Source organism: Mus caroli, unplaced genomic scaffold (genome assembly GCF_978045245.1).
Source record: "Mus caroli unplaced genomic scaffold, Mus_caroli_1 scaffold_19, whole genome shotgun sequence".
Taxonomy (NCBI): Eukaryota; Metazoa; Chordata; class Mammalia; order Rodentia; family Muridae; genus Mus; species Mus caroli.
The window spans coordinates 65,906,871-65,926,155 of NW_028227274.1; the positions used below are offsets into that span (position 1 = coordinate 65,906,871).

The window sequence follows — 19,285 nt, forward strand, 5'->3', positions numbered from 1 at the left end:
TGCCAACTGGCATCTTTGTCCTACTTGTTTCTTTTGTTTTTGAGACAGGGTCTTGCTGGTAGCCCAGGTTGGACTGGTATTCACTATGTAGATGAGACTGGCCTCAAACTCACAAATAATCCTTCAGCCTCGGCCTCCCAAGTGCTGGGATCACAGGCAAACCAGGAGATGGGTACTCTCTACAAAGCCTGTGTATCTTTCTAAAAAGAGTAATCTGCTTATCCATTTTCTAGTTTATATTCCTTATAAGCTCTCCACTAGCCTACAGACACACACCATCAGTATGGCTCTCAGTAAACATGCCTTTCCAGCCAGTCTCACTCCCCACCACTCCCACACACATCCTATGCCCTGGGCAGTGAACACCCACCACAAAGCAGACAAACGGGTTTAACCTCACATGCCAAGTCTAAATAATTGCAGTGGCCACTGAAGCATCCTGCTGAGAACTAAAGAGGTTGCTTATAAATCTAGCAGCAAAAAGTCATAACTGATTAGTAAGCAGCGTTTGCTGCTAGCATGAGAAACAGGTGACCTGACAAACGTCACAGGGTGTCTACACACGTGGAGCCTTGTCCTTTGGATACTGTAAGATGTCCTCCTACACTTCTCTGCGGATACCATTTCTCCCCGCTGCTCATCCTTCAGGACTTCAGAACTCAGTCTTCTTTCTATGTGAAATGTGCTTATCATGAGGCAAACGTAACCACTCTCTGGGCTCCCGGTTTTCTGGCCTTCTGAAATTACTAACTGTATTGTTAGCACTGTGGTAACAAGTGGTACCGTCTGCATCCGTGAGCTTCTACGCGCAGTTGTACTCTGTTCCTCCATGCACTTCAACATCACGCACAGTCCACTTACAAGGCACGCAAATTAATCCTGGTGAATGAGCAAACGGACCATTGAACAGGAAGTCCTCTGATCGAGGACTTAGGCTTCCACTGAAAACCTAAGTCCACGTGCTAGGCTGAGTACACTCTGCCATCACTCGCCAACTGGACCCATCATTCTCTATGAGAAACAACACGTTGAGGAAGCATACTGGGTGCAGTAGAAAAATATGGGAAATACAAGAAGACAATAGTCCTAAATAGCATAAGCAGTGTGAAAACATTCAAGATTCAAAGTTCCCAGAAGCTGAATATGGGCCCTGAGGTTGCTATTATTAAGACTGTGATCCCTCCACATACTATAAAAATATGCATGTGTTAATTTAGCCACCTAAATAAGACTATAGATATATATGTAGATATCTATCTATCTCTCTATGAATGAACTGTAAAGTGATAGTTCAATACATTCTAGAAGATCTATCACCTTAACATCTTATTATTTCTGGGTTGGTTTTGTTTTTGTAAACAGGGCCTTACTATATGTAGCTCTGGCATATACTATATAGGGAGCTCTGAAACTTCCTATATGAACAAGGATGACCTCAAACTCAAGAGATCAACCTGCCCCTGCCTCTGAAATGTTTTTTTTAAACGCAGATTTCTTCAGCTTTTCCACACTGTCCTTTTCTATGACAGTATTCAACCTAGTATATCACATGTCATTTATTTATCATGTATCCCTGGTCTCTTCAGAACTTAAATACTTTCTTTTCAGTTGTGACTCCGTCTTTTTAAAAAAGATTTACTTATTTATTTATTTATTATATGTAAGTACATTGTAGCTGTCTTCAGATACCCCAGAAGAGGGCATCAGATCTCATTATGGATGGTTGTGAGCCACCATGTGGTTGCTGGGATTAGAACTCAGGACCTCTGGAAGAACAGTCAGTGCTCTTAACCACTGAGTCATCTCTCCAGTCCCCAAACAGCATCTCACTATGCAGTCCTTACTAACCTGAAACTCAGTAAGTAGACCAGGCTGGCCTCCAACTCCGAGTTCTACCTACCTCTACCTCCAAAAGTCTGGGATAAGGCATGTCCCACCACTGAGACTTTCTGAGGACCTCTTACAGTGCATACATGCGTATAATGGAGGTGTTTGGGGGTGGGGGTCCGTGTGCCACAGCCTGCTAGGATCTCAGAGGGCAATCTTTGGAGTTGACTCTCTACCTCTCTGCAGGTTCTAGGGGTCAAATTCAGATGCCCAGGCTTGCAAGAGCAGCCCTTGTCTCATTTACGATCTTGACATACACATTGTCAGTGAGTACAGTCACCTAAATGTCCCAGAATGGTTTTAATTCTAAGTCTGTGAGGTGGGGTAGACAGATGGATGATGGCTCAGTGGCTAAAAGCCATCTCTTAAGCTGCTCTTTCAGAGTACCTGAGTTCGATTCCCTGTGCCTGTATGGCTGACCACAACAACACACATCTCCAGTTTCAGGGACTCTAACACTCTTCCAGCCTCCACAGGCACTACCTGTAGGTGGTGCACAGGCATATATGCAGACAAAACACCCATACACATAAAATAAAAATAAATAACCATTAAAAAAAATGTGAGGTACAATCACTTTGGAAAACTTTAAAACACAGTATATACTATAATGCTGAACACACAAATAAGGAGTAACCACACATTTAGGCATATTACTGAATATAAATGCTGCATATGTTCACCAAAAGCCATGTTCAATAGCGGCATTACTCATGACACTGGGTATTTGAATCCCAAATGTCAATGCAGAGTAGAATGAATCAACAGCATATTCATAACAAAGGAATGTAATACTAACATATGAATCAACTACAACTATATGCAACAATCTAGATTAATTTCACAAAGTCCTGAAAGAGAAATCAGACAAGAAAATATATTTTGTCTGAATTTCTCCATAAGAGACAGAAAGCAGGCACAATTCAGACATCAGAAGTCCTAACAGTCTGACAGCAAAGTGCACAGGAAAGACCTTTCCAGATGCTAGCAAAGTTCTGTTCTGTCATCTGAGTCCTGGGTGCACAAATGTGCTTACACTGTGATGTGCTTGCCTGTAGATTACATTTTAATTAAAATATGCCTTACAATTAGGACAAAAGCTGATGACGTAATCCGTCTGGTAGAGTGCTTGCCTAGTGTGCTCAAATGCCCAGGGTTTGATCCCCAGCAATGCATAATCCAAGCACTCAAGGGAAGGCAGAAAACCAAATTCAAGGTCCACAATAAGGACGCCAATGGACTACTAAAATGGAAAGGGGCAAGCTCTCTGGGCCTCAACCCTAGACAAAGAACTGCATGCAACTGGGGAATGCTAAGAATAAGAGAAATGGTCTTCACCAGAGAAGAGCCCCCCAACTGGTTAGCCAATGCTTAGTGGTCAGCCCTAAGATCTTATGCATACAGGTAACATTAAACAGACCAGGCAGGAAGTATCTATGCATTTAGGAATATGTGTGTATGTATGTGTGTATGTATGTGTGTATGTATGTATGTATGCATGCATGTAACAACAAAGAAAAAGAGGCCATGAATTTGAGAAAGAGCCTGGGGACGGCATGGAAGGGACTGGTGGGAGGAAAAGGAAAGAGGAAATGATGCAGTTATTCTATTCTTTCAGACCTTTAAACATTATTAAAAAAAACAACAACAAAGATGTTCAAGGCCAAGCTCATCATTGACTACATAGTGAATTCAAGGCCAGCCTGGTATAAGTGAGACCCTGTCTCAAAAGAAAGGAGAAAAAACACAACACACTGAAAAATAAAGGTATTTTCAAACTGAAAACTGAGTGAACTCAACAGTAATGTTCACAATACAAAAATATAGTAAAAAGAAGCTTTAGGCAAAACAACAACAAAATGGCCCTACGGAAAGTATATAATATAACAAAAACAAACAAACAAACAAAAACAGGGCTGGTGAGATGGCTCAGTGGGTAAGAGCACCCGACTGCTCTTCCGAAGGTCTGGAGTTCAAATCCCAGCAACCACATGGTGGCTCACAGCCATCAGTAACGAGATCTGACTCCCTCTTCTGGAGTATCTGAAGACAGCTACAGTGTACTTACATATAATAAATAAATAAATCTTAAAAAAAAAAAAACCAATGTATAAAGAAAAACAGTTGAGGCACACACCAGTGAATTCAGCAGATCACAGACAGGAACCATTTACAAAGACTCCTGTATCAGGCTGGAGAGATGGCTCAGCAGGTAAGAGGACTGACTGCTCTTCCAAAAGTCCTGAGTTCAATTCCCAGCAACCACATGGTGGCTCACAACCATCTGTAAAGGGATTCGATACCCTCTTCTGGTGTGTCTCTAAACATCTACTATATATATATTAAAAAAAAAACCTTCTGTATTCTTGTTAAACATACAGAGAGGTTTTTTTTTCCCTTCTTATACCCAAAATAATAGAGTGTAATTATTTACAGGACGTTTATATCATATTAGGTATCCCTTTAAACCTAGAGACGATTTAAAGCACACGGGAGGAGGGAATATACAGAGAGAATACATGCAATGCATTTTGGGTTTTGGTGCCTGGAAAGGAAAGGGATGGGGAACTTGGAACCAATCCCTTGCTGGTATCTATGAAAGACTGTAGTAATGTCTTAGATGCACTTTGAAGATAGTCTAATCTCATATGCAGACTTCAGATGCCAATTCATTCATCTTCTCTTCTCTTCTCTCTCCCTCTCCCTCTCTCCTCCTCTTCCCCTCCCTCCCTTTCTCTCCCTCCCCCCTGTCATGACTGGTTTTATTTCAACTTAACACAAACTAGAATTCTCTGAAAGAAGGGATCCTCAACGGAGAAAATGCCTCCATAAGATCTGGCTGTAAAGCATTTTCTTAGTGATTGATGGGGGAGGGTCCGGCCTACTGTGGGTGGTGCTGAGTTCTAAAAAGAGAAGCACCTGAGCTGGTAGTCCTAGGTTCTAAAAGCAAGCAAGCCACACAAGCCAGGAAAAGCCATTTAAGCAGCACCCTTCACAGCCTCTGCATCAGCTCCTGCCTCCAGGTTCCTTTCCTGTCTGTATTCCTGTCTTGTCTTCCTTCAATGAAGAACAGCAACCTAACGTAACCTAAATGAATCCTTTCCTCCCGGACTTGCTTCTTGGTCATGGTATTTTGATGCAGTAATAGAAACCCTAAGACACACACACACACACACACACACACACACTCATATATGTATATATAAAAAGACCAGAAAACAGGAAGTATTTAAGGGGACTAACAGAAGGGGCACAGGAGAATAATGAATTCTAAATATAAGCAAAGTATAAAAGTATGATGATGTATATAATATGTATGAAGAAGTCATAATGAAACCCATTATTTTGTATGCTAAAAAAGAAATTAAAAGAAGGGAAAGTTTATCTTACAGATCTCCTTGAAGATCAGGATGGCATTACATGGATAAAAATAAGATTACATAAAAGTAATGTCTTGACAAGTGAAAAAAATACCATCGTATGGCATTTTAAAGCATGAATTAAAGTATTTACCAGCAATCTATATATAAAAGTCAGGAAATAAATGCAATAGAAGCATTTTATAGTCTTTGCATTTTCTAGAAAGCAATACTACTAGCAATTTGTTTAAAACTTTAACAAGGCAACTGTTGGTACTCTATCTGGACTCCACACCCACAGTCCCTGGCAACAGCCAGGTAGGCCTGGCCCACTATAAAAGGGGCTGCTTGCCCCCTCCTCCTGCTCTTGTCTCTTTTACCCTCTCTTACTCTTGCCTCTCTCCCATTCCCTTCCCCCCTTTCTTCATGTGGCCATCGCTGGCCTCTACTTCTCTACTCTCTCCTTCTCTCTGCCTTTCTCTGCCTCTACTACCCTCCTAACTCCCCTCTCCGTGCCCTGAATAAGCTGTATTTCATACTATACCGTCATGTGGCTGGTCCCTCGGGGGAAGAGATGCTTTGGCATGGACCTGTGGAGGCAACCTCTTCCCCCACACCTCCCCACACACCTCAGAACATATTCTTATATCTCTTTATCTTTTTATAACCACAATAGCAACCACTTACTGACAAAATATTATAATAAAGGTTTAAAGTTAGAAGAGTTCAAAAATCAATCAATTAATATAGAAGAGGTGGGACAACTAGCAAATAAGTTTATAAAACCCAAATTTCACCAGGCGGTGATGGCGCACACCTTTAATCCCAGCACTTGGGAGGCAGAGCCAGGCAGATTTCTGAGTTTGAGGCCAGCCTGGTCTACAGAGTGAGTTCCAGGACAGCCAGGGCTACACAGAGAAACCCTGTCTCAAAAAACAAAACAAAACAAAAACAAAAACAAAAACAAAAACAAAAAAAAAACCCAAACCAACAAATTTCAGCCGGGCATTGTAGTGTACGCCTTTAATCCCAGCACTTGAGAGGCTGAGGCAGGTGGATTTCTGATTCAAAGTCAGCCTGGTCTACAGAGCTGTTACACAGAGAAACTCTGTCTTGAAAAACCAAACCAACAAAAAAAAAACTAACCCAAATTTTAGTAACCAGACTAAATGTAAACAAATTTGAACTAGAATTGAAGACTGAAGGTTTGGAGCCGGTAGACTAATTAGTGATAGAGTAAATGCCCAGCATACACGACTTCAGTATGATTCATAACAATACCAAAAGTTTACAATTATATTTATTCTGTGTCATTTTTAAGCAATTGCATAAAAAGGTAAAAATAACTTTTGGTGCAAAACATCTTGGTACCACTGTTTTAACCACCCAGGGCCAACATTAATGTTACATTGGATGTCATGTGCCCAGTTGCGGTGTAATGAGACAAGACTTTCACCCCAAGCCTACAGCCCTGGTCTAGTGATGAAAACATAAGGCAAAGCTAAGCTTGTGAAAGATTCCCACCAATTACAAGACACTGAGGAGCATGGCCTATAAATACAGGACGCATTTCCTGTTCGATACGGGTGTCCTCTTCTCTTTTCTTGATTGTTCATTTTGTCTGGGGCTCCTGCTAAGTAGCCCTGGCTGGCCTGGAATCTTCTGCCCCTGCCTCCTGAGTGCTGGGATTAAAGGTGGATAGCACCATGCCCAACCCAAAACATAGAGCTTTACTAACAGTGCTGCTATAGAAGGTAGATGGGAGCTGTTCCTATTTTACAGAGGTTGTGATCACAGGAGGATGCGTCTCACCTGACGAGACACAGAAACTGTCTCTCTCTCTGTTCTGTTCTTTGTTAAGATTTATTTATTTTGTTATTTATATGAGTACACTGTAGCTGTCTTCAGAGATACACCAGAAGAGGGCATGGGATCCCATTACAGATGGTTGTGAGCCACCATGGGTGCTGGGAATTGAACCTAGGACCTCTGGAAGACTGTGTTCTATTCTTTCTGTGCCTGTCCTCTCAACATCTCTCTCAATCTCACTATGTAGCCCAGGCTGTTCTGGAGCCTTTGGCAATCCTGTCTCAGCTTCCTGAATGCTGGGATTTCAGATACTTGAGTCACCATGATCCAGAATATGAATAGCCTACTAACATACAATCATTGGTAAATGTGTGTAGTTTCGTTCAATTTTGTTGTTTTGGTTTTGGTTTTTCAAAACAGGGTTTCTCTGTGTAATAGTCCTGGCTGTCCTGTACCAGCCTGGCCTCCAATTCACAGATTCACCTGCCTCTTCCTCCCAAGCTAACCATTTTCTAACAAAGTTTATCAATATTGGAATATAATGAATCTATTACTTCCCTTTGCATAGGCAGAAACATAAAAAACTACAATGTATCATTCCCAAATGTCTCCCAGAATGCTGTGCCTACTCCCAGCTAGTCCAGCTCAGTGAGTATTTGAGGAGTAAACTGTAGCTCAAAGTGACAGCAATTTTATCCAAGTAGGTTTCACTTTGCAACTGAGCATTTGAACGTGTGATTAAACCTTCCCAGGTGTCTGGAAAAGGACTAGGTAACGGGCTTGACATTTTAGGCAGTATTAACTTCATGGTAAATTCACCAGTATGTTTACATTTTTCCCTTCTTACAACTATTTGTTTAAACTGTACTGGAGACTAGAATATTACCTGCATACAAGAGAAAGTCCAGATGTTTACTAAACTGAACTCGCCTGGCACGTGCAGCGAAGATGGCTCTTACTTATTCTTGTAAGCAATGATGCATCCTGGTAGTTTGCAGTCCCACCTCTGCCTTCCAGACACCACGCTGGACTCACCATACACATATACTCTCACATATATACAGCTGACAGTGATCTGGCTATGAACACTTGAGAACCACAGCACTGGTGGGCTGAAACATTCTGAAGCCTGTTCTTACTGAGTCTACCTTTTCCACAAACACTATTTCTCTGTAGAACCAAGCAGGCCCCATTCCAAGCCTGCTCTCCTTGCATTAGCATGAACCTCGCTGAGAAAGCCTGGTCACATCCTCTTTTCACAGCCCAAACAAAGCCTGAATGTTCCCTATACCAAAAACCACCCTCCAGGGACCCCTCATTAGTATGCACACAAGCCTTCATTGTTCCTCCCAGGAACATCTAGTTTGCTACCACCCTTCAGGTTACCTAAAATCAAGATGGGGCCATAATTTCTAAAATGTTCCTTACACATCTAAAACTAAAGGTTTTTGAACCCAAGTTGAAATAAATGACTGCTGTCCAATGGGTACTGAAATTCTGGAAGGCTGATGGGGCCATGCAGGCTTCGCATCTCTAATATGACACTATGAATGTTTCTTTGTTACAATTCAGAAAAACAGACATTTAACCTCATAAAGAGTTAGGCTATACTTAAAATCTCACCAGTTGCAACTCTCTCTTTTATTTTTAGAACAACTGGGTACAATAAAATTCTGATTACTGGACACTGTTTCCACACATAGAAACAGACCTAAATAAATAAACAAACAAATAGCAACTATATGGGGGGGGGGGAGAAACCTTTTATCTTTAGTCTTTTAACCATCTCATACAAAGCAGCTGCTTATATTTCAGTGAGGCTAATACACAAAAAGTTTACTAGAATGCTTGAAATAGGATTGTTTTCTGTTGTTATTTACACGGCTTTTTCTTCTGCTTTGATAATATAATGAGCGTGGTCACACCACAAGTAAAGTCAGAAGGACAGGGACCACTCTACTGTCTTCAGTCTCACACACACACGCTCGCCCTAGAGGTCAGAAGAGGGTACCAGATCCCCTGCAACTGGGGTTTTGGATGGCTGTGAGTCCCTATGTGGGCGCTGGGAATGGAACCTACGTTCTTCGCAGGAACAAGTACCCTAAAGCATGGATTAATCTCTCCAGGCCCAAGATTGTCTAGCATCTTTTATTGCCAAGCATAATGCTGCATGCCTTTAATCACAGCACTTGGGAGACAGAGGCAGGAGGATTTTTGTGAGTTCAAGGCCAGCCTGGTCTATGTAGTGAGTTTCAGGACAGCCATGGCTATCCTATCTCTAAATAAACAAGTAAATAAATAAATAAATAAATAAATAAATAAATAAAAGTTTTCTTAGCGGACTGGAGAGAAGAGGTTCTTGGCAGCAGTGACAGAGTCCTGAGACACTGCAAAGAGGGAAGTGGCACTCATGACAGCTCCAGCCCACAACGGAATTATTTGGCCCCAAATGTCAACTGTGCTGGGATTAAGAAACACCTGCCCCAGATGTCTGTCCCAATTTTTAGTGAGTAGTTAAAACAGCTACACAAAAGACACTCTGGTGGTGTGAGAGGACCACAAGACTTCGGGAAGAATGAATCGGCTCGTCGCTTTACATACTGCCCCATACACTGCCCAGATTTAAAGAGAAAAAAGGAACTTTCTTGAGGTCAATCAGCTCCAAAGGAATCAAACAAAATCTCTGTCACTTCACAGTGTTGCAAAGCCTAGACCTGGGTTTGCGCCAGAGTTTACCAGTGTGACTTTGAACATGGCACTGGACTTTTCTAACACACTACTTGGAAAACAATGAGCTGGGACTGAGGAGTAGGAGGACTGTCACAAGTCAGAGGTCAGCCTGTGTGTTACAGGCCGCCAGCCTGGACTAGAAAGTGAGACCTTGAAGTGAGATGCAGTGGCTCCCGACTTTGAATCCAGCAGAAGCAGGCAAATCTCTTGTCATTTCAAAGCCATCCAGGGCTACATGGTGAGACCCGACATTAAAACAAACAAACAAACAAAAAGCAAGCAGTATCTTATTATTGCCCAGCCTGATCTCCCTTGGAGTATACTCAATAAACCTGATAACATTCCCAGCACTTTTCACTTATAAACATGCACATACAAAGCAAAACAAAAGTCGTACAGAAATGTACCCAATGCCAAGTATCAAACTTTCTCATCACTTTCTTCTTTCTTGAGAAAGTCTATACAGACAACCATAATACATATTACTAACCACTTTTTACAAACAAAATTCAAAGCTAGGCTTGATAGCACACATCTATAGTCCCAGCACTTGGACTTGGGAAGTTGTAGACAGGAAGATCAAAGAGTTCAAGGCCAGCCTCTGCTTCATGAAATGTTTGGGACCCACCTAGGCTATAGAATAGCCTGTCTTAAACAAAATTCAACATTGAATGTTTAAAAATAATGTGTTTTCTACAGCCAAGGACCTACTGTTAAATCCCAGGAGGAAAAAAACTAATATAACTACATTTGAAAATGTACCACCCTATTAATATTTTTATTAAAAACTTTTCCATACAATGTACTTTATTCTATTATTTCCCCTGCCCTCATCCCTAAATACTTTTAACCAACAAGCCCTGAGATGTTCCAGACTGTATCAACCACTCTTATTAGGTATCTTGGTATCTGGCAGCACAGATCATGAATGGGAATAGGAGAAAGAAGATGGTTATAAATCCATTACAAAGTAGGGTGCGGAGGTCCATGCCAGTGATCTTAGCATTTGGGAGGTGAAGGCAGAAGAACCAGGAGTTCAAGAACAGCTTTAGCTGGAGTACAGGAGACTTAGTCCCCCCAAAAATGTAAAAATAAAAGTAAAATCAAGGCCTGGTGAGGTAGCTCCTTGAATACAAGTCTGACCCCAGAACCCGTTTAAAGCTAGAAGAGGTGCCACAACATTGTCCTCTGACCTGCTCATGCCCTGTGGCAAGTGTCCCCCCCCCACACACACACATGCCATGCACACAATTAACAATATATAGAAATTTTAAAGTAAGTTTTAAAAAATTCATTAGTTTCTGGGAATCATCTATTTATTATTTCTCTGCAAAATATATTACACTCATACGAATGATGCATTCATTTCAACGTTCCAACAACTGCTGGTTACATGAATCACCCCAAAGAATCTACCTATCGGTCTTTGACAAATAGTCAAAGCACTTCTGGGATCAGGTTCCTCAACAGTCCCTGATACACCATACAACCAGGCCTGTTCGTTCTCTCAATAGAACCAAAGGCTCTTCTGAAGCGAGGTCACACACACTCTTTCCTCTGGAAACAGTTCGGGACCAAGACAAAGCCTCGTTGTTTGGGGGAAAAAAATTATCTTTTCATGGCATCTTATAAATAAATTACAACTGAAACTGTAATCTACTAAGGCCAAGTCTAAAATCAAGCAGCAGATCAAATAAAAAAAATAGTTTTTTGAAGGGGGAAAAAAAGAGACTCAACAGAATCATCAAAAAGTCAGCTTTAAATATCATTCAAGGTACACGTGTGTCGAAACGTCACACGGTATTCTGAATATGGTGCAACACTGAGGTTATTAATACATCACAATGGCCGGCTTTAAATAAATTAATAAAACTATGTTTACTTGAACTAAAAATGAGAGAATATTCTAGCAGGGCTGATAAGACTCCCTCAATTTAGAAAAGGATTTTCAGGAAATGTCGTTTTTACAGACTATTCTGATTACATTTTCCACCTTAAGCATTTTGACACTTCCATCAACTTTCTAAAGGCGAAGGTGGATTGTTTCGCTATGTTTTTAATAGACTTGCTTCTCAAAGAATGAATTAGATAAAAACCGGATAAGGGAAACCTTTAACAAGTCTCCCCATCAATAAAGCATGTGAGTAAGCTCCTGGTTATGTGTCCCTGTTTAGGTGACAAGTCACGAAGAATGTACACGGACTAACTAACATCAATTTCATCTAAACAGCCTGTTTACTTCTTATTCTCTGTACTTTTCACCACAGCGAATTTTCACACTCGGTACCCACAGTCACCATTTCTTCTATTTCTCTCCCAAAGAACAGAATTCTCCGGGGCTCAGTGGTTTCCCTGGCATTTCCAAGGACTACTGACAAATTCAAAATGCTGCCAGGGGTCAGCCAGCTCATTTTCCCCAAAGATGTCATCTTCCTGAACGGACTTCACGCCAGCCTCTCCGAAGCCCTCACCCCACCGTGCCCAGCCCCCCGGTAAACAGCCGAGGCCGGCGGACGCGCACACAGCCTCCCCGAAGCCCGGGTCCCGCAGCCCCGCCCGCGCGCCCTCCCGGGGCCGCCCGCCAGCTTCCCCCGGGGCCGGGGGGCGTCGGGCCGCGCGACCTCACCGGAGGCGGGAGGCGGCTCTCCCTCCGCGGCGGCGGCGGCGGTGGGCGCCAGGGTGACGGTGCCGTCCCTCCAGACGCGGATCTGCGCGGCCGAGCGCACGCGGCGGTGGGGCTGGCGGCGGGCGGCGGCGGCGCGCAGGGAGCCGCAGCACTGGAAGCACACGGCCCACGCCTGCTCCTCGTTGATGGGCTGGTTGTAGAGCCGCAGGATCTCCTCCAGGCTCAGCGCGTCGCGCGGGCCCCCGGCCGCGCCGAGCTGCGGCCCCTCGCCGCCGGGGCTGGAGGGCTGCGCCATGCGGCCCGCGTCGCTGCGGTCGCCGGCGCTCGGCTGCCGCGACTCCTCAGCGCCGGAGCATCGTCTCCCCGAGCCGCCGCCTCCGCATCCCGGGCTGCCGCCGCCCAGGCCGGCCGCGCGCCGCCGCGGGGAACTAGGCGGGGACGCCGCGGCGCTCGGCGCTGACCAGCACGCAGCCGGCCGGTTGCGCGGCGATGGCGTCCGCTCGCCCCGCCCCGTCTCGCCTCGCCCCGCCCTGTCTTGGGGGCCGCGCGGCCCAGCGGGGCCTGGGGGCGTCACCCCCGAGGTGACTGACAGGCGGCCGAGCAGAGCCTGGGGGCGTCACCCCCTTAGGTGAGTGACAGGCGGTGAGTGGCGACAGCACGGCTGGGGCCGGAGCTGTGGGTTCTGCAGAGTTCTGTGCATCCGGACCCTGCTGGCCCCTGGTCGCGAAGTCGCTGTCACTGGTTCTGCTTGCCCACAGTCTATTTAAGAACTTGAATTCAATCTGGGGCGATTTAGTACAAAGAAACGGTCATCTGAATCGCCCTCGTCACTGGCTGCCTAGCGCTTCCAGCTTTGGCCTGCGAGCGCAGGTCCCTCTGAGCCCTTCGAGACCCATCTCAGGTTCTCCTATACTATCTATCCCTGCACATTTGCCAAATTAATTTTTTTAGATATGTTTTTCTATTCATTTATTTTGAAACAGTCTCCCTGGGTAACCCAAGCTGGCCTTGAACTCGCTACCACCATTTTCGGCTGCTTCTTAAGTGTTGCTTGCGTGTTGGTACTCTCTCCACTCAGACATTCAGTGAAGACAGCGGTCTTGAACCTGCCTTGCCTAGACCAGGGCCTGAGGTGTGGTGCACAATCGGGGCCTTTCAGATTCAGCCTCCCCCGAGGTAATCACCAATAACTACACTCATCCTCTCGCCTAGTTAACCCAGTCTGCCTGCCATTCGAGAAGGCATTGGTGTCAAAGACAAAGGACAATTATCTGTAGTACAGAAGAACTCTGGGGGCCTCCCTGAACCCATTCAAGTGTGCAATGAAGCTGATAATTCTTTAAAATGTCCATCCAATCATAGATGGTTTTAATCGGTAACATCCCACCAGGCTAGTCTTCGAAATCCCTAGAGTTGTAGCATCAACCAAGTAAGAAAGTCATAGTAGGTACCATTCCGTGTAGGATGTGGGAAACTGCACACTACAGTTAATCTTATAGTAGAAAGTCATTAAGGGTAAAGAAATAGAGAGGCGGTTGATGGGAAAGCTCTGCGGACTCTTGTTTTCAATACAAGAGCTATAAAACAAGCTCTTCAAGTAAAATTGCTTAATTATGGGTTCATAATCTCAGATGTGAAAATGCAGTATTTAGGGCCAGCTTGATGGCTCTCAGCAGGTGAAAGGGCTTTCCTGCCAAGCTGCAGCCCGTAGAGTTGAAGTGGGGAGCACACTCCATGTGGTTGGTCTTTGAACTCCGTGTGTCTCTGCACATACCCGATACCCACAAGAAATGTAAAAGAAAATAAATGCAGTGTTTGTGTGCAGAGAGACTTTTCTCAGTCCTTGTGCGGGAGACTAATACATACATACTATGATAATATTAATAATATATAAAACATTTTCATATACCAACATTCCCAAATTTTGCTTTTTTAAAAGTCCAGATTCTGCCGGGCGTGGTGGCGCACGCCTTTGATCCCAGCACTTGGGAGGCAGAGGCAGGCGGATTTCTGAGTTCGAGGCCAGCCTGGTCTACAAAGTGAGTTCCAGGACAGCCAGGGCTACAGAGAAACCCTGTCTCAAAAAAAAAAAAAAAAAAAAAAAAAAAAAAAAAAAAAAAAAGTCCAGATTCTGTGTGGCTTTTGAAAATACAGAAAAGAGCTTCGAATCCTTTGAACAATGCGGAGAAACAATGGCCCACTTGTATGGACACCGCCGCCATCTTCTGGCCGTCTGGAGTATTGCTGCCCTTTGCACATGAACTACACCGAACCGGTTTTGTCCTTGCCTTACCCACTCAAAACAAGTTGGGTTAATTACAGGATTCCATGGGTCATAAACTGAAGTAGGACAGTAAATAAATGCTCAACTAACTGTCACAATGGAGGGAAGGCTGGAAGAGGTGGAAGTGAGCAAAAACTTTATTAAAATCCAAAGTAGAATTGGAACTTCACGCAGGCAAGCTGGCCTCGAATTCTCTGCACGTCTTGACTGTGTGTCCTTGTTTGATTTATTGCCAAACCCAGTGCTTTCTGCATGTTAGGCCATAACACTCAACAGCTTACCTCCATCCACAACTCCCATGTTGACTCTTTATAAGTAGAGGGTTTTTTTTTTTTTTTGAAAGCTGATTTGCAACCCTAGGATTATTTTCATTTTCTAAGTAATGATTTTTAAAATGTAAGCATTTTGAAAGGAAAATATATCATGAATCACTGAAAGGTAATATACAAAGAAATTTTTTTTTTTGTTTTTTAAGTACAAATTTTATGATCTATACTGTGAAGTAAACCTGCCTGTTGTGACCATGCGTGTAGTGTAGTTGCACTGAAGCAAGATGACAGCTAGAACACTGGTTGGTGGTCCTCTCTACACAGAATGAGGAGGAAGGAAGTCCTTAAAGCCATGTCCCTTTTCTAGTGTGCATCTCCTCAGCGCATGAACACTGGACACGCGGTACAGAGATTTTTCAGTATCTTCTGCAGTTCTGACAATGACAAGCCCCTTGTAGTTACCATTTGTTCTCTTGAGATGACTACCTGCTGAGGGAATGTACTCCTCATGGAGTCCCCGGAATCCTGTGTCACCGTGGGCAGATTCCCGCTTCCCCTTTTCAATTCAGTCTCAAAAATTCAAAGACCTTTGGTTTGGTATATTTCATTCCACCATCATTTAAAAAAAATCACAAGTCAGGTATTATATATATATATATATATATATATATATATATATATATATAATTTCTTCAGTTACAACAGTTGAAGGGTGAGTTTTTATTCCTATCTTACAGTCACAGGACAAAATGGAGGGCTGCAGAGTGAGAGGGTGGGAGGAGTGTAGACCTCCTGGTCAGCTCACTTTCCTCTGTTGCTGACACTCAACCCTCCTCCTATCAAGTCTAAGAAAATAGGGAAAGGCCAATATGATTGTTTAAAACTTGCTTTTTGTTGTTGTTGTTTTGGTTTTGGTTTTTTCAAGACAGGGTTAAACTTGCTATTTTAAAACATCAAAATAGTGGGGGGTGGGGTCTGGGGGACTTTTGGGATAGCATTTGAAATGTAAATGAAGAAAATACTTAAATAAATAAATAAATAAATAAATAAATAAATAAAAATGCCAAAATCAGGCCTTCCTCTTGGTTAGATTTTTTTTTTTGTTGCTTTGTTTTGTTTTGTTTTTTGTTTTTCGAGACAGGGTTTCTCTGTATAGCCCTGGCTGTCCTGAAACTCACTTTGTAGACCAGGCTGGCCTCGAACTCAGAAATCTGCCTGCCTCTGCCTCCCGAGTGCTGGGATTAAAGGCGTGTGCCACCACGCCCCGCTTGGTTAATTTTTATAAATTAATTGGCATTTGGGCTTCATCACCAGTCATCTCCCACAGTAATTACCTTCCATGTGATTGACATGGTCCCATCTCTCTAAAACAATTATGAATTGTTTATGAAAGTGCAGGCTAACTTAATATTGACAAGATATCTTGGTCATGAGTGACATCTCAGTAGTCAAGAGCACTTGTTGCTATTGCAGAGGCCCTGAGTTCAGTCCCCACCTCTGACCTCCACATGCATTTGTAGACGTGTGCACACACACTAAAATGTAGACATAGACAAGTACATACACATATACACAAACACAAGTGCCAACTAAATGACTGGACTCTTCTATATATTCTTTACAAGACAGATGTACCTTTTACATTTTTTTTTTTTTTTTTTGACAGTCTCACTCTAGAGCTCAGGCCACCTGAAGCTATGTCGATCAAGGTAGCAATTCTTCTTTCTCAACCTATGGAGTGCTGTGACTACAGGTGTGAGCACCATGTCCAACTAAAGACATTCCCAAGCCTGGCATGGTGGTACAAGCCTTTAATCCCAGGCAGAGGCAGGCAGATCTCTATGAACTCAAGGCCAGCCTGGTCTACATTGCTAGCTCCAGAACAGTCAGTGCTGTATCGGGAAAACTTGTCTCAAAAAAAAAGGGGTGGGGGTGGGGAGGGGGGCTAGAGAGATGGCTCAGCGAGTAAGAGCACTGTCTGTTCTTCCAGAGATCCTGAGTTCAATTCCCAGCAACCACATGGTGGATCCCATCTGTAATGGGATCCGATGCCTTCTTCTGGTGTGACTGAAGACAGCTATAGTGTGCTCACATACATAAAATAAATAAATCTTTAAAAAAAAGTAACAACCACCCTATAGGTGGAACAACATTATGAACTAACCAGTACCCCGGAGCTCTTGACTCTAGCTGCATATGTATCAAAAGATGGCCTAGTCGACCATCACTGGAAAGAGAGGCCCATTGGACATGCAAACTTTATATGCCCCAGTAAAGGGGAACGCCAGGGCCAAAAAGTGGGAGTGGGTGGGTAGGGGGGTGGGGGGAGGGTATGGGGGACTTTTGGGATAGCATTGAAAATGTAAATGAGGAAAATACCTAGTTAAAGAAAATGCAAAAAAAAAGTAACAAAATCAAAAAAAGACATATCTCAAAATAATACAGAAAATGCTTTTTATATAAAGGAAGTGGGGCTAGGAGTGTGGCTCAGGAGTGAGCACTGGTCAGATTACAGAACATTTACTTAACAAAATAAAAGGCAAAGAAGAACAAGGGTGATGGAGAGAAAAAAAAGTAGAGGGTGGCACACGTCTGTAATCCCACACTAGTGAAGCCGAGCGGGTAGACCTCAAGTCTGAGAGCAATCTGGGCTGCACAGTAAGGATCGGTCTTGAGAGAGGGGACATCACAGTGGGGCTCTCATGACACAAGTGCACCAGAGCCTCAAGACAAAGCCAAGGTTTTATAAAACAACGAAGTAGTCGAGGAGGAGTAAAAAGACGACGGGCACTGGGCAAGAAGAAAAAGGAAAACGGCAGACCTACATACAATCACCCCAGTGGTAACAGATAGAATATATAATATAAATAATATAGAATAGAATGAGTAAGAGTGTATTTTCTGAAGACGTTACTGAGAACTTAATATATAGCTTTCCACATGCTAAGCATGGGTTTTACCACTGAACCTAATGTGAATTTATTTAACAATCCCTTTAAGACACACACCTTTCAATTTGATTTTAAAAAGATTCAATTACATCATCTGTAGAAGATAGTGACACTCAAAGACAGATCATATGAACGTTTAAGCATGGAAGAGGCAGTAATCATGAAAAACAGCATCCACCAAAGTCACCCACACTTTCCAAGTGACCCTTTAGAATGTCAGTTGATTTTCTCCTCCTACCTGCCCCACCCCGACTACTGAAAATCTGGGTCTAAAATTAATCTGGGACTTTCAATGTCCCCAGAATAACCTAAGTGACCTTGGGGAGAGAATGAAGTTGTGAACCACCTTTCCTCAAACAGTAATCACAATGTGCAGTGCTGGCCTTGCAACTCGGTTGGTAGAGTGCTTGCCTACCACACACCAGGCTCTAGGTTTGACCTCCACTACTGCATACAACTGGGTGTTGTGGCACACATCTGTAATCCCAGGATTTAGGAGACAGACTCAAGGATCAAAAACTCAGTCGCCCTCAGCTACTGCTCAATTTAATGCCAACCTGGCTGTTGTGAGACCCTGCCTCAAAAATGTGTCACAGCCAGGCAGTGGTGGTGCATGCCTTTAATCCCAGCACTTGGGAGGCAGAGGCAGGTGGACTTCTGAGTTCCAGGCCAGCCTGGTCTACAAAGTGAGTTCCAGGACAGCCAGGGCTATACAGAGAAACCAAACCAAACCAAAAAAAAAGTGTCACAAACTAGGCTTGGTGGTACACACCTGTAATCCTAGCACTTGGGACCAAAGCAAGTTCCAAGCCAGTCTGGTCTTCTTGATGAGTCCCAGGCCAACAGGGATACATAAATGAGATTGTTCTTAAAACAATGGTACTGACACTTAAAGGAAGGCTCAAGTGAGAAAACCATGTACATCTAAGGTTAAATCCTCTTTTCCAAGGAGTTAAGACCAAGGGGGAAACTTAACTATAGATTTGGCAACAGATTCTTCAGTCATGACCATGAACCACAAGGAAAAAAAAAAGATTAATTTTCATAAACATTAAAGTCTTTGTACTTCCAAGGACACTCTCATCTGACCTGATGGCACTGCGTGAACATGGTAAATATTGCAGGCAAGCACACACACACACACACACACACACACATATATATATATATATGGAGGGACTGGAGAGATGGGTTCAGTGGTTAAGAGCACTGACTGCTCTTCCAGAGATCCTGTGTTCAATTCCCAGCAACCACATGGTGGCTCACAACCATCTGTAATGGGATGATGCCTTCTTCTGGTGTCTCTGAAGACAGCTACGGTGTACTTGTCATATATATAAAAAATAAATAAATAAAATCTTTATTTAAAA

General features: G+C 43.4%; 1 protein-coding gene across 5 annotated transcripts in view; it reads right to left on the minus strand.

Moving 5' to 3' along the window:
* Nucleotides 1-12,903, minus strand: part of Spire1 (spire type actin nucleation factor 1) — a 125,915-nt gene extending 113,012 nt beyond the window's left edge. For 3 of the 5 annotated variants that reach the window (XM_085833750.1, XM_085833749.1, XM_085833748.1), the window contains exon 1: nt 12,412-12,903. In XM_085833750.1, the coding sequence (XP_085689876.1) occupies nt 12,412-12,706 (295 nt within the window). In that variant the 5' untranslated portion in view covers nt 12,707-12,903. The remainder of the gene's footprint in view (nt 1-12,411) is intronic. The other 2 variants (XM_085833752.1, XM_085833751.1) reach the window with 1 other exon arrangement.
* Between the last annotated feature and the right edge of the window lie 6,382 nt (nt 12,904-19,285).